The sequence below is a fragment of the Heliconius melpomene genome, chromosome 17 (genome assembly GCF_056956725.1).
Source record: "Heliconius melpomene rosina isolate 202511_hmr_F chromosome 17, ASM5695672v1, whole genome shotgun sequence".
In the NCBI taxonomy this organism is placed as follows: domain Eukaryota; kingdom Metazoa; phylum Arthropoda; class Insecta; order Lepidoptera; family Nymphalidae; genus Heliconius; species Heliconius melpomene.
The window spans coordinates 13,353,619-13,371,596 of NC_140405.1; the positions used below are offsets into that span (position 1 = coordinate 13,353,619).

General features: G+C 31.7%; 5 protein-coding genes and 1 pseudogene across 6 annotated transcripts; 2 read left to right on the plus strand and 4 right to left on the minus strand.

Annotated features, from left to right (window-relative positions):
- Positions 1–4,106: 4,106 nt before the first annotated feature.
- Positions 4,107–4,984, minus strand: eIF1 (eukaryotic translation initiation factor eIF1). The gene has a single exon (XM_085200040.1). It carries the CDS (start codon positions 4,782–4,784, stop codon positions 4,452–4,454), a length of 333 nt encoding a protein of 110 aa, XP_085056166.1. The 5' UTR covers positions 4,785–4,984; the 3' UTR covers positions 4,107–4,451.
- A 28-nt stretch (positions 4,985–5,012) lies between these two features.
- Positions 5,013–5,956, minus strand: LOC146530421 (protein D3 pseudogene; annotated as a pseudogene).
- Positions 5,957–6,098: 142 nt separating this feature from the next.
- Positions 6,099–7,914, minus strand: LOC146530422 (uncharacterized). The gene is made up of 2 exons (XM_085200041.1): positions 7,748–7,914; positions 6,099–7,620 (listed from the first exon to the last, which is right to left on the minus strand). Exons 1-2 carry the CDS (start codon positions 7,749–7,751, stop codon positions 7,223–7,225), a joined length of 402 nt encoding a protein of 133 aa, XP_085056167.1. The 5' UTR covers positions 7,752–7,914; the 3' UTR covers positions 6,099–7,222.
- A 681-nt stretch (positions 7,915–8,595) lies between these two features.
- Positions 8,596–11,044, minus strand: LOC146530423 (uncharacterized). 2 transcript variants are annotated; one of them, XM_085200039.1, is made up of 5 exons: positions 10,492–11,044; positions 9,890–9,983; positions 9,201–9,374; positions 8,794–8,906; positions 8,596–8,724 (listed from the first exon to the last, which is right to left on the minus strand). In XM_085200039.1, the coding sequence occupies exons 1-5, from the start codon at positions 10,594–10,596 to the stop codon at positions 8,665–8,667; spliced, it is 546 nt and encodes a 181-aa protein (XP_085056165.1). In that variant the 5' UTR covers positions 10,597–11,044; the 3' UTR covers positions 8,596–8,664. The 2 variants fall into 2 exon arrangements, with proteins under 2 accessions (XP_085056165.1, XP_085056163.1); XM_085200037.1 differs by lacking the exon at positions 10,492–11,044 and adding an exon at positions 10,171–10,455.
- Positions 11,045–11,133: 89 nt separating this feature from the next.
- On the plus strand, positions 11,134–11,960 carry SmD1 (small ribonucleoprotein particle protein SmD1). Its single transcript, XM_085200042.1, has one exon. It carries the CDS (start codon positions 11,257–11,259, stop codon positions 11,632–11,634), a length of 378 nt encoding a protein of 125 aa, XP_085056168.1. The 5' UTR covers positions 11,134–11,256; the 3' UTR covers positions 11,635–11,960.
- Positions 11,961–13,407: 1,447 nt separating this feature from the next.
- LOC146530425 (uncharacterized) lies at positions 13,408–17,876 on the plus strand. The gene is made up of 3 exons (XM_085200742.1): positions 13,408–13,452; positions 16,269–16,427; positions 17,227–17,876. Exons 1-3 carry the CDS (start codon positions 13,408–13,410, stop codon positions 17,635–17,637), a joined length of 615 nt encoding a protein of 204 aa, XP_085056868.1. The 3' UTR covers positions 17,638–17,876.
- Positions 17,877–17,978: the final 102 nt, after the last annotated feature.

The following is a 17,978-nucleotide window of genomic DNA, read 5'->3' on the forward strand; positions in this document are numbered from 1 at the left end:
AATGTTTCAGAATATTTTTATTCACGTTTCGTTTTCAACTAAATAGCTGATGAGATAGCTTTATAATATTAGAATAAATCTCTAAAAAAATCTTGGTTACTTTAAATACATACATATATTAGAATTGAATCCACAACCAATTTATAAAGTAACTTAAGAACATCTTTTTAGTGTCAAAAAGTATCTATATTTTAGGAACAAATTCTGTAATTAAACCTATTTCTAGGTCATCTTATGTTCATATCTCGGCCTTATTCAAAATTAAAGTCAATATATACAATAAAAGGTACTGATTTTATCTCGCAAAGAAAATGGCGAGATCAAAAGGTATCCCGAGAGATGTGTTATAAAAAAAAATATTTGAGCGTCTCTTCAGTTCGATTCCTTCGAGAAATAAAATTATTTTCATGTCAATCTTGTATCAAGATCATTGAGTTCCACCACCCGGAACAGAGTGTTTTAACGCTTGGTTCCCTCTGTCTATCTTGCTATATACATACAGAAGGGAAGCATCGAAAGCTAAAGAATAATTATAAATATGCATATTGTTACACTTACATAACATAAAGAAATATACTAATTATTACTGATAAATATTTAACAGTAAGCAAGATGACTATAGATTCGATGGCCACTCTAGGAAATCTTTAAATTGTTATTTTAATTACCCAGCTCTGGTAAGAATGAAGCTTCGAGCTCCACCACAATTTTTTAGCTTCCCCCAACATTTTCAATTTTTTAGCAACCCAGTGTTAAGAGACTCTGTTCCCTACTTTCCGCCACTCAACACATTTCTGAAATATATGGTACATAGCAAGGTAGCCAGAAGGAACATGAGAACCTAGTGTTTAAGACACTCCGTCCCCACAAAGACACACAGACAAACGAAACGCCGCAATGAATTTGTCTACTCTACGCGTCTGAGGAATACTTAGTTTGTGTTTTGAAGTCACAACCCCGTAGCCAGCTGAGTACCTACTTAGCATTTACTGAAATTAATATAGTTTACTGTGCCAATAAGTATAACGATACTTCGCGTGTTGCACGTTTATGAGGAGAGGAAAGTCATTTTCTAACTGATATTAAATAAAAAATATGACCCACTTTTACTTAACTTATTAGTGCAAATATGAAAACCATATTTAGATTTTAATTCGTTTTACTTTATTAACAAGAAATTACTGAACAAATTTAGACAAGTAATTGTTGTACATATAATAGAAAGTAACAGTGAAATCCAAGTAATCGTGGCCACACACTCCCACCGTCTCCCCCCCCCCCCCCCCCATATGCGAATCGAACCCAGAACCACCACGTCAGATGCTTTCCCATTGGGCATTAATAAATTGGCAAATAATAAAGTCATACTATTCGAACAGGCTACCTATGCAAAAGACAAAAATTTAAAAGAAATCTATTTATAATAGATAAACATAAACTAAAATAATAAGTTTAGAAACAGAAATGTCTCGATACAACAACAGAGTGTGACGCACTAAGTGATAAATACTTGCCGTCATCAAACCGAGTGGCTGACCTCAGCCTTGAGTCATTGCTTCCTTCTTGGCTACTAGTCTTATAATTAAATATTCAGTTTTATACTTTTTCCCGCATTTAGCAGGATAGGCAGAGAAATTAGTCTCAAAACACTCCGTTCTCCACTCTCCACCTTAATTCGAGACTTATATTAAATCGATTCATAAATAAAAACATATATAATTATAAGTATTTTGTTTAACAATATTGCTACAAAATAACTATTTTATTGAATTGGCTGAAACTTTATTTTTAATATAGATAAATATAGTATTTAAAATTATGTTATTAGACCGCGAATGCAAACAGATTAGTAAAAAAATAATTGTGTAGTTCAAGCGGACGAAGAGCGAAAGGTTACTAGTAATTAAAACAACTATTCCTATGAGTGGCGTTCGAACCTGCAACTATCGCGTTCAGACGCTACCCACATGGCACCTACACCTACTAATTGACGTAACTACTTATATTGGCATTGTTTATCTTTATTTTTATAATAGTGTCTATTAAATAGAGGGTTAAGTGATAATTTAATCTTCTTTATCTTCATATGCTATAAATAATTTACATTCCTAGGTATTCAAATGTTTTCAATAAATATTTAAATTAATATTGTTTTATGTAATTATTCCACATTTCAAAGAGATCCCATAAATTTATATGTTGCAATCCACAGACACTGCTCCAAGTTCCTCATCAGCAACCAATCCCATATACCTAGTGAAAATGTAGAATGCAAAGTAGTTTCTCCTGAATAAAATTATATATTTTATGCAAGATTTAATAAGTGGAGTACTCTTTACTTCATATTATTTCTTATGTATAGTCCCTTTTTCCTATTTAAGTATGAAAGCTCCGTAAAGTAGAAATAGATATTTTTCAAATCCTCACTATTCAATTACTTAATAGTTAATGCATCTACTCAAATACTTTGGACTTTTTTGTGGTATATTATAAAAATATTAATTAATATACAATTTCATACAAAACTTTATTTTAAATTTCAACTTTCTACCATCAAATACAGTCAAATTTAACTCTCAAGTGTATAAGGAAGTTCCAATGAGGAAGTATCTAATTTTAAATTGGTATACAATATTGTATTCTACTCTCCTCAGTGTAACTCTGTTTCAACATAACATAACAAAATTTAGTTACTTATTATGTTTTTATAATCAATAAGAATGAATATATTATGAAAAAAATCTTAGGAATAGTCATGGTCGTTCCTTCAGACTCGAAACTAGATTGACTGATATTAGGAGAGAAAATTGCTGACAAAAATACGTCCATGTTTATTATTTTATATACAAGTAAATTAATCAACAATTCTATGACCACCATTTTTAAGATTATAATTGAGTGATATAACTGAATCTGTACCAGTCAACAGTTCAGTTTAAAGTTTATAGATCAAATGATAAGTTATATCTTTATTTTATACTAAGCTAATACTTATAAGTAATAGAGTACAATAGTTTTACAGAATTTTTTCCTTTAGTTATTGAAATTTCTGTTACAAAAAGAAATTGTACTAATTATTATGTTTAGAAAAAAATATGGTAAGTGACTCGTGGTTATAAATTTAAAATCATGTTTAATGAGTGACTAATGAGGAAATGATATAAGCAGATGGTATAGTTCAGTGGCCTTTGTTACTTTGAATTAGGGTATAGATTTTATTGGTATTTTTTTCATAATTTTTGAGTCCACACTGTAATCCCATTGATGGCTGATGAAACCTAGTGTTAACATTTTCCCCCACTTTCTGCCTAATTTTCGAGACATTACAAATAGAGTGACAGAACTCAACTCAACTAAGAAAATAAAAAAATCATAGAATTCCTTCCTCCAAAGCAGAATCACACCCACACCCTTCGTGTTTAGTCATACGCTGTGCCGCTGCAACACGTCGGCCTCATATTAATATGTTTAAGGATTCAAAAGAATAAATGATCATTTCTGTTATTAACAAAATAAAAAAAGTTACACTACAATGCTTAAACTTAAGTTATAAAAAGCCATATAAATGAAAACAATGAGGTTATATTGAAGTTTTAAGAGGATTTATAATTGTTTGATGGTCTTAACAAGTTATTTGTAGAAGCGATAAAGGGACGCTCTGCCTCGTGGAAATTATGAGTAATAATGCAACGCACAAATACATTATAATGAATATTCAAACAGTTATCTATGGAAAAATTTTAATTTTGTTTAATAACAAGTTTCATACGATGTTAATTCATTTGGACTTTTGAGGTTAAGTCTTTGTCTAAAGATTTTATGCACGACAGTTGACAGCTGCACTTCACGAGTTTAATGTACTTTATAAAATTTTACTTATGTAAATATATATATTTGTTTTAAGTGAAGACTTTATAAAGTGGATCTCTTAAACAAGCATACTCTTATTGTATACCATTTTTTCTCTTTTAGCGTACATTCAGCGCTATATTAAAAGAATAGAAAAGTTTACTGTTAAACAAGCCCCACTCAGCTACTTTCACTATTATCCACCAGAGAACCACCAGTCCCGTTAGGACGCCAGCGCTACAAATGAAAGCCATGAGTACAAAAACATGTTTAATAATTGAGACACATCATATTATAATTATTACAGCAATTTATAATAATGTCGTAAAAAAAACAAAAAATGATTATTGACTATTTCGTTCGGCGTTAATTGCAACAGAAGCTGTCCGAGATGTGGGAGACGGCGTCGATATTCAAAAATACATTTATATTAACATTATAGGGTGACAGCAAGGCACAGGGCGCGGGAGGCGAAGCCTCTCTCCTATACTCTCTGTAAACGTCGGTACTTTCTAAATACATATTCAATAGGTTTATAACGGGCACGCTCTCATAATATTATATCAACTATGATGATGTCACAGCGGACATGGTTATACGGCCTAGAAGCCGTGCACCTTGAGCTGCTCGGGCTTGACCAGCCCCGATTTGGTGAGCCACTGGCAAATGTTCTCGCGCTGGTCGCCTTGCAGCTGCAGCACCTCGCCGTACTCGGGGTGCTCGACGACGGTACCGTTGCACGCGAACTCCTTCTTGCATGCCCGCACGATCTTTTTCAGGTCATACTCCGACGAGAGCCCCTGTACCGTGGTCAGCGTCTTGCGCCCGTTCCGCTGCTGTATGCGGACGTGGACTAGTCCATCTTGTACGTCGTCTTCCGAGCTTTTGATAGCATCGGCGAATGGGTCGAATGTGTTGAGATTCTGGATGGACATACGATTGAACGTCTCTACTCTTTGTTCTAACGAAACGCTGCTGCGTGATGACGCACGACAACACCAAATGTCACTGATGTCTGATAGTGTAAACGCAACGCGCAGACGGCGACGGACACCGATGACGACCAAATTACGCAAACTCCAAAGTGTAATGGCGGATGTTAGAGCGGCCGCACCGAGAAATGGGAATGTCACGCGGAGGCGGAAATTATTATTGATCGAAACCATAGACAACTAAGGTAACGTATGCACTATCAAGCTATTTGAATGTTGTAGTACTATTTTTTTTTTAAATCTATTATTAAATATCATAATTCTGTTTCTTTAATCCTTCCTTAGCTAAGGATAGAATATACTTTTATAATACTAAAACACAATATTCACTATTACACTTTTTTAAATTTTGTAGTAATGATATTTTTATTTACTAGCCTTTAAGCTGAGCGTAGAGTTTTGGTACATAATCGTCGTATTTAGCAACAAAAAAATTACCAGCTATCGGCGGACCCAATTTATACTGCTGAGCAAACTTCCCAATAGAAAATTTACCTCTTTTATCACCCGAATTGTTAGGTAACTTTGGCATTTTGGCAAAGTCGCATTTTTCTTGTTGTTTGTATACTAGAAATATATAGCGGTGTAAATTTGTACCTTTCGGAGGTCCAGCTCCGATGTAATCAGATAAGACTTCACCTTTATTTATGTCACCACCGTATATATTACCGACTAGCCAATGATGCCATTCTCTAAACTTTGGATTTTCACGGCTTGGAGCATCGGGATCCACCATAGCCAAAGTGTAATATTCTGTATCCTTGGAAGCCCATTTAACTGCTGGTCTGTCCTTTACTTGAGTTGGAGTTAATTCCTTTCCAAGATTTACTCCTATACCTCCAGGATATTGAATGGTCAATAATTCCGAAGGTGGTGTTGTCAAAACGTCAGGCACTATGCCATGTTTTTTAAATGCGCTCTGAATATCAGACATTTTGTTAGTTATTTATGAATCTTGGATATTAATTACTTAGTGAATCAACAATTATTTGTTGCCTGGCAACTTAGGGTAAGCTACACATAATTTTAAGTCTTAACATAAAACTTTTCACACTGTTCATTTTATCACTGGAAACACAGTAGTTTTAATAATAATCACAGATAAAAACAAACCATACTTTAAAATCATAGACAAAACTTCAATCAATTCAATCATTATTTATATTAGAGTTGGCTCCTCTTTTACATTTATGTTTATAATTAAATTATCCTGCATGCAATATTTCATATTAAGAGAGATGAATGTAAAGAAATGACTAATGAAATATTATTTATTAATAATTGGGTTTAATAATTTCTTGTATACTACATAATGACAAATACTATAGAACTTAAGCTTTTTTTAAAAGTCATATCAGTTTCAAACTGTATCCTCACTATACCCTCTGCCTATCCTCCTGTGTGCGCACAGGAGGATAGGCAGAGGGTATAGTGTTAAAATACTCCATTCCCTGTTTTCTAAATCCTGGAATTGCATATTGAATTGCCGAACACTGCGCTTTGCTTTTGCAGAGCAAATACTAGAAACCATTAAATATTTCAATTCCACAAGTAGGGGCTTGTTAAGATAAAAATTAAATACAGTAACTATTAGGTTTGTTATACTTCCTTCATAGTGTCATAAAATTACAATATTATTTATAATAAGTTATTTTATCTAATAAATTATTTTTAGTTTTCAGTAAAATTTACTATCTCTATCTCTATTTACTATCTCTTAAAATTAGTGTCATGTTGGAAATGTTCATGTACCTCGATACTTTCCATTATGTTCTTTCAATTATTGCCACTGTGTACATCATCATCATACCACTCTCCTGAAGAATGTGCTGCACTATGCTTAGTATAAATATTGATTTTAATTACCTTTATTGTAAATAGTTTTTTTTCAAAGTTTAAATTCACTGGATATCTTTTTATTATGCATTCTCCTATTGTATAACATTATTTCTTTTTATATCATATTCTACAATTATTAAAACTTTTGTGTTCCCCATACAATGTTATAATGAAGCAATGATTCATGCCAAACTGGCATATTTAAAACACCAATAAAACCATAGAACTCAACAAAGTATGCTTTCCAGGACCTCGTCCACACTCCAGAATCAATTAAAACATCTAATATAGTCAAGTTTCCAACAGTAAACAAGGACATATCGATGATGAACTCAAAATCAAATGAAGTAAAATGGTGAAAGAACATTATTTTATATTTCTTTACAAATATAATTAGCACAATTGAAGTTAGATCATTTTATTACTAATTATATTTTCTTGACAAACCTAATTTAATGAATGGCAATCTTTAGTATTTATATTATTGGTAATAAAATAAGTTATTGTTCAGTATAATTTAGTTAACATAATTTTGAAATACATCAAGACAGACTTTTACTCTTAGCAGCTGCCAACATTGCTTGATCTGTAAGAGGTTTTAACAGTTTCTTTGAAATATTATCGGATTTAAATTGTAATACCACTTTATGCGTATCCTTTATATGATTTTGTAATTTATCCAATCTTTTTTGGGTATCTAAGATTTCCTGGATAAATTTATCATCGTTATTCACAATTTCCTCCACATTTATGTCTGGTAGAGTATTTTTAGATTTAAATCGACACTTAGTTATTGTATTTATTTTGAGGTTTAACAATTTTTTTTCCATGAGTAAGGTTTTCTGTTCGTAGTCGATACACATTTTGCCACGTTTTCTATACTCGACTACTATACACATTAAATTTTCGCATTTCTCTGACAGTGTCATATTTTCTGCATCTAAAATAAAAGATTTCTTTAACAAAATCTATTAGTGTTTTACTATAAATATACAATACAAATGTAAACATAATATCACGTATAAACATAAAATTAAATGTATTCAAATTTGTAGTATATTACATACCCATTATTAAAATATATGGATTTAGTAAGTACTTTACTTTATTTATTTTAGTCGTAATCGTTTACTTGTAACACAAAATGAAATAAACTTATATATAAAATTATAAATTTCAGTTATAAGCAACTAGATTTCAAATAGAAGCGTTAGAAATATAGATTATAAACGTACATATGAAATGAACTTCATTTCATATGTACGTTTATACTCTATAATGAAGTTACAAATTAAGACATAGATAATAATTTGTTTGTTTTATGTTTTAGTTAATTAATATTAATTATGGTGTAATGAAATATTAAAATAAATAAATAGATTAAGAAAATCTCACCTCACAATAGAAACATCATCTTTGATAATTTAGTAACAATACCTTTACCTTTAATTTTAAAATATTAAATATATAACAATCCAGAAAATTATTTCGAATAATAATAAAAAAATTATAATTACGTAATCGTAACATTATAAAAATTATAAAGGCGTTCTGAAATATATACGTAATGGAGTCTTAATGGCATTCTGAATTGTCAAGTATGACCATTGTTTTGTATTTTAAGAGGATATAACACACATCTTTGATACTTTCATTAAATAAAAAGAAATACAATATAGTTCTTATTGTCATTAATAGTAGAGGAACGCCTACAAGATTGATCCGCACACGAGGGAAAAGTTACATATAAATTATTACAATTTACATATCCCGGTAACTACTTTTGGATCTTTTACAAAGTGTAGTGCCCATTAAAAAAGCTGTAGAGAACGTTTATATACAACACATACTGCAAACGGATAAACAAGGTCTTCTGTATCCGTTTTAAGAATAAGGATAAATAAAGAAATATTGGTTAAATTACCAAGACATTTATTTTTATTTATGACATTAAAATGCTTAAAATCAATTAACTAATAAAAAGCTAAGGCGTTACAATATAAACTGCGTTTTTAATCATCCTCATAAATTCTTGCACAGATATCTGAAAAATTTTTTTTTCTTAGATAAGAACTCCAAATATTATATTCAAACCACATGGAATATAACTTACATATCCATCAAAATCTTTATCAGCGTCATCTAACATTTCTTCAATCTCCTCATCAGTTAAATTGTCTCCAATAATATTAGCAACGTTTTTCAAGTTATCAAAACTAATGAAACCTAAATTTATTATTATTTTTTATAAAATATACCTATACATTTTTTACAATAGCAATGAATTCTGAATCATTACCAGGATGGACAAAGAGAACCATCGTAAAGAGAGATACTTCATATAAAGAAGCGGAATCCAATGCTACTATGGAAACAATTACAGTAAAAACTCGATTAACTGGACTAATTGTTGTCGTTAGCCATTTGGATAATATAATCTATAAAGAAAAGCAATGAAGCAGATTTTTGGACTGAGAAATGACAATATTTCAATCTAGATAAAAACATGTATCCATTCACCTGTGTCGTCTGTATCAAAAAGCCGAAAACTCTTCATAATATCGCCGTCACTATCTAAAGCCATAATTTTTCTCATTATAGCAGTTTCAAAATTCTCAAAACTTAATTTTCCCGACTGGCCTTTGTCGACAGCATTAATCATGTTTTGCAATTCTTCTTTCGTTGGTTCATAGCCTATAACATTAGACATATGACATTAAATACGAGATCTCGTATATGAGAAGTGTAAAAAAATATTGAATTACGAAGGTAACATTTTTTGGTATTCATAATTTGTATTATGTTATTCCAGTAATTTCTTTCCATTCATTTTATTATAGATAGTTTTTAATGTGAGGGAAATATCAATGTCCATCGTGACGACATACATTGTAATAGGTATAATTCTTGTGTACATTGTAGAATGACACGCATCGAAATGTTTTTATCTTAATTCTGCTGAATAACTGGACCAATTTAGATCTAATGTGTGCGCCTACTACTTTCAGTAGGTTCGTGAATAGTTCGTTCGTTCGTTAACAATGTTAATACGTCCTAACATGCATGTACAAGGCATATTTCGTAATTGAATATCAAATTTATATACTTAAGTACGCAACAAGAACGTATAACTTTTACGTAAATAACGGATAATTTATATGTAATGCATATTGTATAATTGTTTTTTTACTTAATGTATGATTTCTCACCTAGGGCTTTAATTGCAACTCGGAAATCTGCTGCTTTTATTTTTCCTTCGCCAGAATAATCAAGATAGTTGAAAGCTTCACGGAGATCATTTTTCTAAAAGGTATATGTATAATATATGTAAGCGAAATTTTATATCTCTTATATAAAAATATAGTGCTTGCTAACTATTATACATTTAAAGAAAGTAAGTTTCAATGTAACTATTAAATGATTACAAATTTGGCTTTCGATATGAATTTGCGAATCTAAATATAGAAATGATATAAAATCGAGTTCATACCTGACTTTTAGTTAATATTAAAAAAGGTTTAACATTTTTTATATCTAAATTTGAATCTAACTCATCTATATCTTTCTCAGAAACATCCGCTGTGACTGATACATTCAACGTACCACTTTCCATTTTAAAACTATACAAATTAGTATAAAGTTCTACATTTAAATACAAAATCCTTAACGACGTGCGTATTGATTAAACAAGCCATCTTGATGTTTCTATTATAAATAATTTTTACTTCATTAGGATCATTAATATCAATTTTACCATGATGCATCTATATCTAATTTAAAAAATTGCATATTTTTTAAAAGAAATCGAAACCTGCTCTTTTGTAAGGACAAGTCTAGCGCAAACAGTCTTTTCCCGTTCTTCTTCTTCTGCCTCTATTTCTAGTTCTGGCTCATCAACAGTAACTTCTACATTCATTCTTATAACAAATTATTATGAAATTTATGAACACGTTTACTTATTTCAAATTATTAAAATTTTATTGTGCTTTAGATTTAGACGAATCTTTATAATTACTAGTGTTGCCGATCGATAGTGGACTATCAATAGGCTATCGATATTCTATCAATAGTTGTCCGAAAGAAAGACTATCGATAGTATTGCATTGTCCGATAGTATTGTACCCTTTTGAACAATCGATAGTTTCAATACTATCTATTTAATCGATACTATCGATCGTTGTATCGATTGCATGGGCTTTTTTAGATTAAAACTATCGATTGCGAAACTATCGATAGTTTGGCAACACTAATAATAACCATACTCAAAATACCGGATAGAACAAATTTGACAAGAATTTACTTTTTTAGGTAAAAAAAGGTAATCAATAATTTTGCTAAAAAGTCCTTACCAATATTAATTTCTGTTTCTCTTTTTAATTAGGCATTTAATGGTACAAAGGACAAAATATTGTCTATGTTCGGTAACTCGTCTCTTATCTGTCATCGTAACTAGATTTATGAAAACTGACATTTCTTTTGAACCGCCATATTTTGTTTGGACTGTGTTTTAAGGTTAGATACAAAAGCGACGCTTACATTGTTTTCAATCAAATAACTAAATAGCAAAGTCACAAACATGAAATTAGTGAGATTTTTGATGAAACTCAGTCACGAGACTGTTACAATTGAACTAAAAAACGGTAGCGTCGTACATGGAACAATCACCGGTGTTGATGTCGCGATGAACACTCATCTTAAAGCAGTAAAAGTTACCCTTAAAAACAAAGAAGAGCTACAATTGGAAACTCTAAGTATACGTGGAAATAACATCCGATATTTCCTGCTACCGGACAGTTTACCTTTAGAAACTTTGCTTATTGATGACGCGCCTAAAGGTAAGGGTAAGCGTGAAGGTTTCCCTCGAGGCAGCACAAGAGGAGGTAGAGGCAGAGGCAGAGGTGGACGCGGAGGCCCAAGAGGCGGTCGTGGAGGCCGTGGCCGTGGCCGACGATAACTACATTTCTAGTGTGAAATAGATCTTAAGATTGGGTGATTTATATAACGCCTCTTAGGAGTACGACTGATTCCTAAGAGGCGTTTTATTTTTCATCTATTACAGTGTGGTGATTTTTATATTTGGTATTAATACAATATGTAAGGAATATTGTGATAACTTGTAACACATAAATATGTAAGCATACTTTTCTATTTGACCTGGAACATGTTTAGTCAAAACAACAATTAAAGATGCTTTTAAATTAATCTTTAAGATTGTATGTGAAGCTGGTATGTCAAATTATTATTAAAATACTAAATAAATCTCTTCATTTCTGTATTGTATTTATTTTGTTTTACTTTTAAATGTAATCATTTCCTTTTTTTAACTTTATGCTTTGTCATGCATATAACCTAGTGTTCTAACTTTCCCATTTCCACTACATGTATCCCCAATTTATACCATACAAATAAATTAAATTAGCTTCAGGTTGTATCCTACTGTACTGTAGGATATTCAGAGGGAACCTAGTGTTAAGACACTGTTCCCCATTGCGCACATGCATTGTGTTTTGAGTGGTGGGACTCAATGCTACACTGCCTCAATACCAGAGCAAATAAATGAAAATATAAATTTAAATTAATTTTTCATTTCTTTACATATATGTAATATACTAGTGGACCCGGACGCGGCTACGCCTGCTTCAACTATAAGAATATTTATTAAATATATTAATGAAATTATTTTCAATTCTCAATAGAATTAGTAAGAAAATATAAGCTTAAATAATCAAAAAGAATAATAAGTAGATACACATTATTAGAAAAAATTATCTGAGTTATTGAAATGAACCAAAAAAAGGATTAAAAGTAACTAAAGGATAGGTATTCTTAATATTAGAAAAAGTACCTAAACTTTTCCGTGCGTGCGTACATAGATATCGACTCAACGAAATAACTAAACATTTCTCTCTATTAAGAAGGATAATTTTAGCGGGCAATATCAAATAAAATAAAAAGAGAATCAAAGTATATTTTAAATTAATTATAAACAACAAATAAAGTTCGAAAATGTATGAAAATTTATAAAACCGTCAACGTCATCTGCCCGTTCGTGTCGGTCATACGCCCGCTAGGTGGCTAGGTCATTTGGAATCAGTGACATCTCCTTAATTATTTATTAGAATGTTATACAGTAAACTATAATTTCAATCTAGATAAAATGCTAAAAGTGACTATTATATTTATTTTCATAAGGATGAATATCTAAACGTCGCGGTAGCGGTCGCGTAGCAACGACGGTTGTTATTAACATGGCAGAATAAATTGCATGTCAAATTAGAATGTACTTTAAAATATATTAGTATATATGTGTAATGTAATGTTATATAGCCTATAGCACTTCTGAAGAATGCAGCTTCCATACAAAACAAAAACAATGAAAATCGGACCAGTAGATCCAGAGATCTTAGCGTTCAAACAAACAAACAAACAAACAAACAAACAAACTCTTCCGCTTTATTATATTAGTATAGATTATATTAAGTTACAATAAATGACTAAGTAGTTCTATCTTTTTTTAAAACAATAAATAAAGAATATCTATGCTGTTATAGCAATAATGTCAACAGAATACATGTCAAACGTAGGCTTAAAGTTCAACTTCAAATTATGAGAGTGTAAATTTTATTATATATGGTTGGTTGTTCTTATTTAAAAATACATATTTTTCTCTATTTAATATTCCAATAATAATAGTTTCAAGTAAATGCATGAAGTTGCTCAATTTACAATGGGTGCTGGGCCGATACCAGTGAACAGATCAAATGATATACAGGTAAATCTTGTTTTCTTCATAAACTTTTCTAAGTTACTAATAGTTAGTATAATAATAGTATAGTAATATTAGTATTAATTCCCTCTTTTATTGCATAATTTAAATACAGAATCTTATGAATTTTGTGTGTAGCAAACAGCCTTTTGTCAAGATATTATGTTTTTCACTTTATTCAATTTCTAATTTTGCATACAGAGAAGCTTAAATCAACTCATTTATATAAATTATTATGGATAATAAACCTATAACCATGGCCTTTACAGATGCTAGCCCACAATTTTATTTTTTTAATTTTATGCTGTATACTGCACATAGCAAAGTAAACAGAGGGAATCTGGGAACCTAGTTTTAAGACACTCCATTTTCATTAATACACTTGTTTTTCCCATTTTCCGCTGAAATAAAATTTGAATGGTGGAACTCAACGCTGTGCTTTATGTCTCCTTGTCAGAGCGATCGAGCATATTAAATACTAGCGACCCCCTTGCGGCTTCGCCCGCTGTTACTACTGGATTATTCATATAATGTATGTTTGCAAAGCACTTAAGATAATGTGAAAATTAATTAAACCCTAATGCAACCCGCATTTTCGTAGTTCCAATAAGGATTTTCCAATTGTTTTACACAGCAAGGATTTTTTAGTAGGTACCGTAATTTTAATTCTGTGCTACTAATCTTTTGAAGTACTTATTAAAATATATTTAAATTACTATTTTTAGATAGTTAAATGACATTAAATAATACATTCAGCTCGAATTATCCAATATATTAATTATTATATCCAATATAATTAGTGCAAACGCATCTAAATCTTCGTTGCTATAAAGGCAGGCGGGTTTTTTTTTTCGAGCTTGTGGTTAATGCTGAAGAGGGTATTCTGTCCCTGATGAAAAGCAAGCACTACGTGGCTGCCTGTGACGAAAATTAAATCGAATGCATCGGCCGGGAATTGAACCCGGGCTGCCCGCGTGGCAGGCGAGCATTCTACCACTGAACCACCGATGCGTGTAAGGCAGGCGGGCGCGGCGGACTCGCTTGTATAAGCATAACGTCGCGAGGCGCGTTTCGCAGCAAGGATTTTTTGATATTGTAACAACTTCTAAAGTACTTATTAAAATGAAAAACAGAAAAGACAGTTTTGATCTACATTAAATGGCCAACGTAATTAATATACTTATTTATATGCTGAGGGTAAGGGATAAGTGAAACTTGACTCGATGCAGTTGATGTGTGAACGGCGTGATGTGTCAATAATAAAATGCGTTTTTCTCTAAAACTATTCGCAATTTCGAAATAGTTTAAAAAGCAAATTTTATCTTCGTTTTACGTAGAAATTTAATAAAGTATTTTAAAGGATAAGGATTAATACCATTATGGAAAAATATCCCTCACAATAAAAAATATATTGAAATTACTATTTTTAGACAGAAATATGATCACTACACGTTATTCTTAAAAGATACGAATATGCCATCGCAGACTTTTTTGTAGATCTTATTAAGAGGAACAATACTCTAGTACATTTTTTTCATGTAGTATTTACCATTAAAGCAGCGCATGCGCTAAAGTGTCTCAGCGGGTAGGACTTTATACACATTTATCGTATTTATGTTAATTTACATAAGAATGTACAAATAATAAACTATATATAAACCTTCCCTGAGAAATACTCGACCTAATGGTGAAAACCGTTTCCAAATCCGTTGGGTGGTTTAGAAGAAGAAGAGTTAGAAAGTTCAGACAGACACAAAAAGCGACTTTGTTTTATAAGATATAGGATAGGATGTAATTTCCTTGAGTGGGAATCGAACGCACAACCTGCCACGTTAATAGCTACATGCTCGTGTTGCTCTATACAGTCCCTGGCTCCTTGGCTATATTATTAGACGCACTCCCGTTTTTTAATAAATTATCGCTTTAAACGAGTTCATTTGCATTACTTTTACATTTAAACCTAGAATATACTTTTATTCCGCTAGTAAAAACTAAAAAGAAAAGATTATTAAATATTTCATCTGTTCCTTTTATTTGTCATTGTCATTTTTGATGTTTGTAGTTTCAAATAATACAATATAAATTTCTAAAAATTAAATAAATGTGATATATATATTTATAAAAATATTTTTTTTCATTAATTTAAAAATCTTTCAATTTTACGATTGTTATGGAGGAAGGACCGGAGCCTATGAAAGACATGAAACCAGTACCGGTTAATATGTTTTACGTATTAATTCCAATAACTTCAAGTTGAGACTATTATTATAGAAATTACAGCGTTTCGAATGGCAGGTACTAGCGAGGACGTCACGCTGAGAATGAAGAAGAACGTGCTCAGCTGGTTTGTGCACGTCGAACGAATGAGTGATGAAAGAATGGCAAAAAAGATTTAAGACGGAAAAGTGAGAGGTAAGAGACCTCGGTTGACCGTCGAAAACATAGTATCAAAGATACTGGAGGAAGGTCACGTAAAAAGCATGAGGATCCCCCGAAGGGCATGTATGAAGAGTTTGATGAAAGTGGGGAACGGAGTGTCTTAACACTAGGTTCCCTTTGCGTAGACTGCTGTGAGCGGGATACAGCGTGAAGATTTATTTACTTTTAAATCCTAAAAATTATAACCGTAAAAGGCCCCCCTTAAAATAGAACTTAAAAAACATTTTACGTACAAATGAGTCGCTGTTATTATTTATCAAAATATTGTTTGGGATAATTTCTGAGTTAATTAAAGTAAGTTATTTCTATGAGACTGGGCCTAGGGCTTAATCTTGCTTTCAAATCCACCACTTTTAGGAATCACAAATTAAGACATTTTACAGAAGAACCCTAATAGCGTTGACCAGTTTCATGAAGCTCACGAGGCAGAGTATGAAGCCAGGTCGCGACCAAGTACTGATAAAGTGAAGGAAGTCCACCAACATAACTTGGCCTATCCAAAGTTATTGGATGAACTCAACAAACGAAGGTCTACTATTCAGGTAATATCTAAGTATTGGGAGCTTAGATATGTTTAATCGTGTGGAGCTTGGCGTGCAGTTCTGCCATTTAGTTGGGCAGAAAGCGTACGATGGTGATCATAAAAGCTTGTCGCGTTAATCAATATTTAATTAAATTGAAACTTTAAAATTTTAAACTTAGAAGATTTTACATAATTAAATTAGTACTAGTTTATTTACACAAGTAAATCATTGCAAGTTAAATAAAAGCTTTTAAAAAATAATTTATTCCTCCGACTAAGAATCGTAATCAACTCGTTTACAGCCACACCCTGCCATACTATCCCATTGTGCGATGATGACTTCACGCACATAGCAGGGTATATAAAGGAAGCCTATGAGCCCACAAACATCTTCGTTCCTCTTTTTCCCCGAGTTTTGGCTTTGTCTGTTGAAGGGCGGAATTCTACGCCGCGCTTTGACTCGTTACCAAGAATAAATGAAAATATTAAATATATAATTCAACCGAGTGGTAATCTTATTCTAACACGTAATAGGTACATAGATACCTACTTGTTTAATTGAGAAAGTAGCGATGTACTGGTTATGGCAGCGACATTGCGTCATTGCTCTCCTTTTTCAAATAAGTTCTTTAATGACTTTTTTTTTATATTTTTGTGTGTAAAAACTAACTATTCTTGAGGAAGAATTGTTGAACTTAACGTAACGCAACTATTTTAATCAAAGCAGCAGCATTTACTGCGCCACAACGACCTCTTCGATATAATTAATATTAATCTTAAAGATTTTTTTCTATTTTTGTGTCTCCCTCATCATTTAGGTAAAAACAGAACCGAAGAATGGTAATTCAAAGTGCGCCGCGTGTATTAAACTTAGACAATTAGCTGAACTACAGAAATTAAAAATAAAACCTCGATGTGGAAAAGAAATGAACAAACGTAGCAGATCAAAAAGAACTAAAAATTCAAGAATTAGAAAAAATAGAAGGAAAAAGCGAGTCAGAATACGTGAGCCTAGATGCAAATGTTGTTATTACAATGCAAGCGAAACTCTTGGAGATTCGAATGTCGGGCATTATAGTTGTCGTGACACTGCAGTTAGATCTCAAGACAGTACAACTGGGAGTGTCGTGAATAGTTTAGGAGATCCTGACACTAGTGAACCGTCTCTGAGCAGTTATAATAGTTATCCGTCTCTAGAGCACGAGCCTTTGGTGAAAATGAAATATTAAAATATTTGATTTATAACCCTTTAAAATTATTTTTATTTGCTTAGTTTTGGATCAGGAATCGAAAATGCATAGTTCTAATGGAGAAGTTCTGCTTGTATATTTTTTATATGATTTCGAATAATTTCTTTTGATTATTTAATTATATGTTTTTCTTTTGTTTTTGGTAGTGTTTTTTTTTTCATTATCGTATTCGTCACTTCGTTGATCATCAGGTCACAAGGATTCAGGCTTGTAGACTAGTACCCTTTCCGATATATCAACACTTGCCTTGCGTACTCTAGCCCATTGTAACTATAAATGGATGCTAACCACATTTATTATTAAAATAATAATTAATTAAC

Excerpts from the sequence above, each read along its gene's own strand:
- eIF1 (XM_085200040.1), bottom strand. The coding sequence starts at position 4,784 with ATGTCCATCCAGAATCTCAACACATTCGACCCATTCGCCGATGCTATC.
- LOC146530423 (XM_085200037.1), bottom strand. The coding sequence starts at position 10,293 with ATGGAAAGTGGTACGTTGAATGTATCAGTCACAGCGGATGTTTCTGAG. Across the intron at positions 9,984-10,170 it reads TAATATTAACTAAAAGTCAG|AAAAATGATCTCCGTGAAGC; the intron begins GTATGAACTCGA and ends TATACCTTTTAG. Across the intron at positions 9,375-9,889 it reads AGTTGCAATTAAAGCCCTAG|GCTATGAACCAACGAAAGAA; the intron begins GTGAGAAATCAT and ends CTAATGTTATAG.
- SmD1 (XM_085200042.1), top strand. The coding sequence starts at position 11,257 with ATGAAATTAGTGAGATTTTTGATGAAACTCAGTCACGAGACTGTTACA.
- LOC146530425 (XM_085200742.1), top strand. The coding sequence starts at position 13,408 with ATGGGTGCTGGGCCGATACCAGTGAACAGATCAAATGATATACAG. Across the intron at positions 13,453-16,268 it reads ACAGATCAAATGATATACAG|AAGAACCCTAATAGCGTTGA; the intron begins GTAAATCTTGTT and ends GACATTTTACAG. Across the intron at positions 16,428-17,226 it reads AACGAAGGTCTACTATTCAG|GTAAAAACAGAACCGAAGAA; the intron begins GTAATATCTAAG and ends CTCATCATTTAG.